We start from the raw sequence: 6,000 nt of genomic DNA, 5'->3' as shown, positions 1-6,000 counted from the left end.
TTAAATGAAAATGTATTAGTCCCAAAACTGGAGAAAAAAAAATAGAAAAATAAAAATCACACAATGCAGTAAAGAGGAAAATTAAATCCTGCATGATAGGATTGCTGTTATATTTTCCTTTGGCTCAAGTAGCATTGTGTTGTCACATGATTGTTACCACTGTATTGGTGAACCGATGTATTAAAATTATATGTAAAACAAGAATTTTTATAGTATTCTTAATTTTAGTAAATCGATTTTATTGTAGGAAATAAAAGATTCAGTTCAAAACACTTACACCTTGTGGATATGTTTGTTTATATGCAGCTTTTTCCAGCTTTTTTTATGCAACGTAAAAGCTACTTTTTACAGTATCAGCAAAAGCTATGGCAGCGTTTCTGAAATCTGCAGCATGTCAGTTCTTTCAACATTTGAAGCTTTTTTTCACATATAAAAAGCAATGAGTGAATACACGCTACAAAAAATGCAATGTCATTTTTTAAGTTTTTTTGGTGACTAAAACTTACTAAATTGAACTTGCGCTGTAGACAATCCCCACACACCCATAAATACACCGCAAAAAAAACACAAAAAGGTGAAAAATTTGTATAACTTTTAGCAAATGTACTTCAGTCTCACCTCTGAGTAAATTTATGTATGCAAGAATTTTTGGCACATTTTTTGCGCCATTGAACTTAAATAACCTAAAGCACAGAGGTATTGCCAAGGTGTAGACTTGAGCTAGTCACATATTAGACTAGAGTGCTACACCTTTAACTGCAGTACCAAAAATAATAGGTACTATTTAATTAATTTAGATTTTTGGATCTCAATTGAATATGACTGCATAGTATATAAAGAAAAATAGGAACACAAAAAAAAGTTATTCATTTACAGTGTGTCAATAAGTCTTCTTCTAGTGAATTTCTTAAAACCAGGTATATCCCAAAGAACCAAAATGTGAATATTAATATGGCAGATTGCCATTCTACTTAATAGTTTCATGGGTTTCAGTGATTAGAATACATGTTGAATTACAAGGTATGCAATAAACTTTTCCTTACTGCATTGAACCAAGGAAAAAGTTATCAAACAAAATTTATGAGCTACATAAAATAGTTGTGAAGATTAAAAAAAACAAAAAACACTAAATCAATGGTATTTAAGAGTGAAAATGTTATCCCCCCCACGTGACTTGTCACTGTTAATGGCAAGATAATAACACATTTTCCAAACCTATTTTCTTAAAAAAATCATTTCAACTAAACACGTGAAACTATTTATAGAGATGTACATTATACAGCTGAAAAAGATATAAAAATGCAACGTAATATTTGTATCAATGAACAGAAGTGAAATATACATATTTATGAGCTTGTAGGCACCACAGTCTTCTGACACAGTCTTGCTAGGAGTCCAGCCATCTGTAGTAAAGAATTCACACCCTCTGCAACTTTCATGTGCGTGTAACCAATTTCCTGAAACACAAACAGATATGGGTCAGTAAATTTACAAGCAACGCAACAAACTTAAAATCATATTGATGCAAACTCAAAATGTCAGAAATTCTATAGCTGCAAAATTTTCATGTGCACATTACGGTATATAAGGTAAAACAAAGAACCTGAAAATATGCTTTAAAATGTAGTTTTTATTCTCAACTCTCCACCAGCTAGTCGTAGTAACGTAAAAATACTACTGTACAGTCGAGGCTTAGTCTGACATTGTCCAAAACATCATTCATCACAAACTCAAATGTTAATACATTTTCTGCAGTATAAATATAGCGCCACATTTATTGAAAAACAGTCTCTTAACTGTCGTACTCTGGTCCTTACAAAGTACATCAAGGCATTCTACTTTATGCTAGGGTAACTGATGAGAGATATCTTTAACACTGCAACATATTCAGTCATTAAAGCAACTGTGGTCTCAAGTGTCAATCAATGCCTGTCAAACGTTCAGAAGTTAGGGTGCTGCTTTTATACAAGAAATGTCATAGTAGTCTTCTAGAATAACAGCCTATGTCTGATCAGGTCTTTAATCTGTCATACAAGGTAAGGGGCTGCACTGGTATAATACAAGTTAAAAAAGAAACAATATCACTTAAAAAATGTTATTTATGTGCAGATATAGGGCAAATCTGCAGGCAGTAGTGATCCAATGCTCCTGGTCGCTTTACTGAAAGTGTGGCAACTGGGAGAAAATTAAGCTGCTCATAGGGGCGTACATGGAATGGCTCAGTCACCGCTCACTGTATTGTGTACAGTTGGCTTTCTATAGAACAAATAAAGATGCACTCTGTGGCAATATAGCATGCAAACATGAAATACATGAAATTTGAATTCCATCACTGCTCTAGAAAACAGGAAAAAAACGAGAATATTTAGAGCATAAATTGCGCCATTTCATGTATACCCAGCAGCTGCGATAAGGTGATTCTCTTTGCATTTGAATGCTTTTTACTGCATATTCATATCTGCAGGTGAATAGCATTCTCGAGTTGACATGTCCCTTTATTTTTTTTTGTTGCCTTTAATGAGTACTTGAAGAAGGTGGGATACCTTAATAAACTCTAGCTTGAGATACTCTGGCATCTGGAAAGTCTTACAAACCCTGAAGATGTTGCCTATAATATCTTCTGGAGAGTACCCAAGTTTCCAAAGATGAGCTATAATCTGTAAAATGAGAAATATACAATTTTTTGTTAATTTACCATATGTACAACATGGGTTGAGGTTTCAACTTCCGTAGTAACCATATTTGCTAACAAAAATAAAAGTTACAATGGAAAGAGTCAGGAATGTATATATATATTTTAAAAAAATATAGACCACCACAAAACCAACCTTGTATGCTTCATCTATGTTTGCATTCACACAATGCTGCAACATTTCTTTCACCAATAACGGATGTGGCTCGTCACAAACCTGAATGATAGGAAATAACTTGATCAGTTAAAGTTCAATGTCTTATTAATATAAATGGGACAAGTCACAATGTAGCAGATTCACTAAAATATTATGAGGTTCAGCAATCTTCTCAACAACTTATTACCATTTTAAAATTCTTCAAGTACAGCAGTAACACAGAGAATTAAGTTATGATTAAAGTGAACCCGTCAGCAGGATTGTGCACAGTAAGCTACACAGTGTCAGGTTGGTGCTGTTATACAGAATAAAATGATACCTTGGTTGATCAAATCCATCTTGTGTTTGTTTAATCTTAGTTTTCAGTTAATGAGATTCTCATGCTCCGGGGAGGCCTGGTGTGTGTGGAGGGGTCTTCCTGTGGTGCTCTGCTTACATATTCATCAGTATGACTTATGACAGGTAACTGATCCCTCAGTCACCTGCCCCCTATTTTACTTAGTATTGTGGGGTTCTAGAAAAAAAAAAAATTCAACTTCATCAAAATGGCGGTGGCTGCGCTGTAGCATGATGCATGCCTATATGTATTTATGCATATACTATTATGGGGTTAAAAAAAAAAAAAAAAAAGGCATCTTCATCAAAATGGCGCTGGTGCCTACACAGTAGCATCTATCACATTCCAATAGATGCTACTGTGTAAGCGCCATCGTCATTTTGCTGGAAAAAAAAAAAATTGGCTCCACCAAAATGGCGCTGCCGGACCAGTAGCATCTGTCGTAAAGCGATAGATGCGTCAGCGCCATTTTGATGAAGATGCATTTTTTGGAACCCCACAATAGTATATGCAGAAAGTAAAATGGGGGGCAGGTCACTGAAGGATGGCCGACCTGTCATAAGCCATACAGATGAATATCTAAGCAGAGCACCACGTGAAGACTCCCCCACACACGCTTCCCCGAAGCATGAGAATCTCATTATGAAAACTGCAAATAATGATTAACCAACAACCACAAGCTGGATTTCATCAACCCAGGTATGACTTTAATCAGTATAATGGCGCCAACCTGACACTGTCTGTAGGTTACTGTGCACAATCCTGCTGACAGGTTCACTTTAAATTCATTTTTATCTTTTAGAAAGAGAAAGCAAAATATGCAATGGCACTAAAGAACTTTTTTTTTTAGCTTTGCAATAACTAGAAAATACCTGCCTTAAAAACATTTGTACTGTTTACAACTTCAAATCCTGCGTGTGTGGACTGCAAGTTATTCAAGGCCTAGAAAAGGAAGAAAAAAAAAAAATGGGCCCAATAAACATACATACAAACAATCAAGCTTTAAAGGGGTATTCTAATCTCCAGATCCTATTCCCAGTATGTACAATATGGGTGTAATGATAAAAAATAGCAAATACCTGCAATTAGAAAATGTATTATAGTATAAGCTGTAGTTGTAGATTGTGAGCCCTCGCAGGCAGCGTCCTCTCTCCTCCGGTACCAGTTGTGACTTGTATTGATTAAGATTATTGTACTTGTTTTTATTATGTATACCCCTCCTCTCATGTAAAGCGCCATGGAATAAATGGCGCTAGAATATTAAATAATAATAGTGTGGGCAAGGTTATATCACAGCTAAGCAACTGAGCTCTGCTAATCTACTGCAGATAAAACTGACTATAATGACTGCTGCACCCTGTATACTAAGTGATCTATCACTGGAAAAGGGGGCCCCTTTCTGTACTTCATGGTGCTGTTATATTACATAGCAAAACAGTCACCGGATCATACAAGTAAATTAGTAAGTTCTAAAAAGCACATTTCTGTCAGCACAGAATGATCGTTCAAATCAAGCACAGGCGCTTGGTGCTTCAGGGCAGGACCAATCATTTATATACACCTTCACACCTGCTTCTTATCCATACATCTCTCACTCTAGGTAGCCAGAGCTGTCAATCAAAAGGGGAAGGGAGAAAAACATGATTTTTAGTTGCTTACCGTATAATCTGTTTCTCTGAGCCTTCATTGGGGGACACAGAAACCATGGGTGTATGCTGCTGCCACTAGGAGGCTGACACTATGCAGAAAAAAAGTTAGCTCCTTCTCCGCAGTGTACACCCCTCCGACAGGAAGTAGGATGTTCAGTTAGTAAGAAAGCAGTAGGAGAAGCAATCTGTGAATGAGACAGAAACCACAGAAAACACAAACTCAAACTGTAACACTATAATACAGTAAAAGGCTGTTCAACTTGGGAGGGAGCTGTGTCCCCCAATGAAGGCTCAGAGAAACAGATTTTACGGTAAGCAACTAAAAATCCTGTTTTCTCTATCGCCTTATTGGGGGACACAGAAACCATGGGACGTCCCAAAGCAGTCCCCAAGGGGAGGGAACAGCGGACAACTCCCATCAGGACGAGGGACTCGCCATCGTCCCTTGCCAGGTCCACCTGCAAGATCTTTTTAAGCTCGGCATGGGCTCTGAAAAGCCTCGTGGGCCTATGGAGGACATATCCTCTGTAGAGGTGTCGGGCGAAGACCGAAAGAGCACCGCCAGGAGGACAAACACTGCCCGGGCAGGGTGTGTCGTATTCGGAGGAACGCAGTCTTTCCTGACCAGGTGATCTCACCATGCCAACCGGATTCAGCGATCAGCCGCTGACCAGGAGGTCGGAAGACCTCTACGCTTCAAGTCCAAACCTGATAAGAACCGTTGCTCTGGCTAGATAGCCTGATGAGAGAGCATCATGAAGGGTAAGTCCGAGGACACTGAATCATTGATCCACCGGAAGCACACCACAGCTGCTACAAACTCTGAGACCTCAGGAGTAGTTGAAAGTCTGAAAGGGAAGGCTACCAAATGAACAAGAAGATAATGAACCTGTCTGTTTTGAAAAACAAACGAAACCGAAATTTCCGAAGTTCTGAATAAATCAGGGCCTGGATAAAGGTTTCATGGAGCAAAGTAAAAATCTTGCGTTTCTCAGAAGGCGAATGCTGAACGCAGAAGTATTTTCCTGACCAAAAAACAAGGATGGACTCAATCCTAGATCCTCAGCGAGCCATGTTGAGGAAATGCACTGCAGAACGAGGTTAGCACGAGGAAAGGGGTCAGCTCACCCTTCTGGAGGCCTACTTAAACATTTGGTCTGGAGGA

General features: G+C 38.1%; 1 protein-coding gene across 3 annotated transcripts in view; it reads right to left on the bottom strand.

The window, feature by feature from the left end:
- Nucleotides 1-215: 215 nt before the first annotated feature.
- The window catches only part of RFC2 (replication factor C subunit 2), a 66,861-nt gene continuing 61,076 nt past the window's right edge, over nucleotides 216-6,000 (bottom strand). For all 3 annotated transcript variants that reach the window (XM_073574856.1, XM_073574858.1, XM_073574863.1), the window contains 4 exons: nucleotides 4,063-4,128; nucleotides 2,829-2,909; nucleotides 2,544-2,657; nucleotides 216-1,457 (listed from right to left, as the gene is read on the bottom strand). In XM_073574856.1, coding sequence (XP_073430957.1) covers nucleotides 1,347-1,457; nucleotides 2,544-2,657; nucleotides 2,829-2,909; nucleotides 4,063-4,128 — 372 coding nt within the window. In that variant the 3' untranslated portion in view covers nucleotides 216-1,346. The remainder of the gene's footprint in view (nucleotides 1,458-2,543; nucleotides 2,658-2,828; nucleotides 2,910-4,062; nucleotides 4,129-6,000) is intronic.

The sequence above is a fragment of the Dendrobates tinctorius genome, unplaced genomic scaffold (assembly GCF_039654945.1).
Source record: "Dendrobates tinctorius isolate UK_male_01 unplaced genomic scaffold, ASM3965494v1 ptg000007l, whole genome shotgun sequence".
Lineage (NCBI taxonomy): Eukaryota > Metazoa > Chordata > Amphibia > Anura > Dendrobatidae > Dendrobates > Dendrobates tinctorius.
This window is presented reverse-complemented; position numbering and strand designations above follow the sequence as displayed.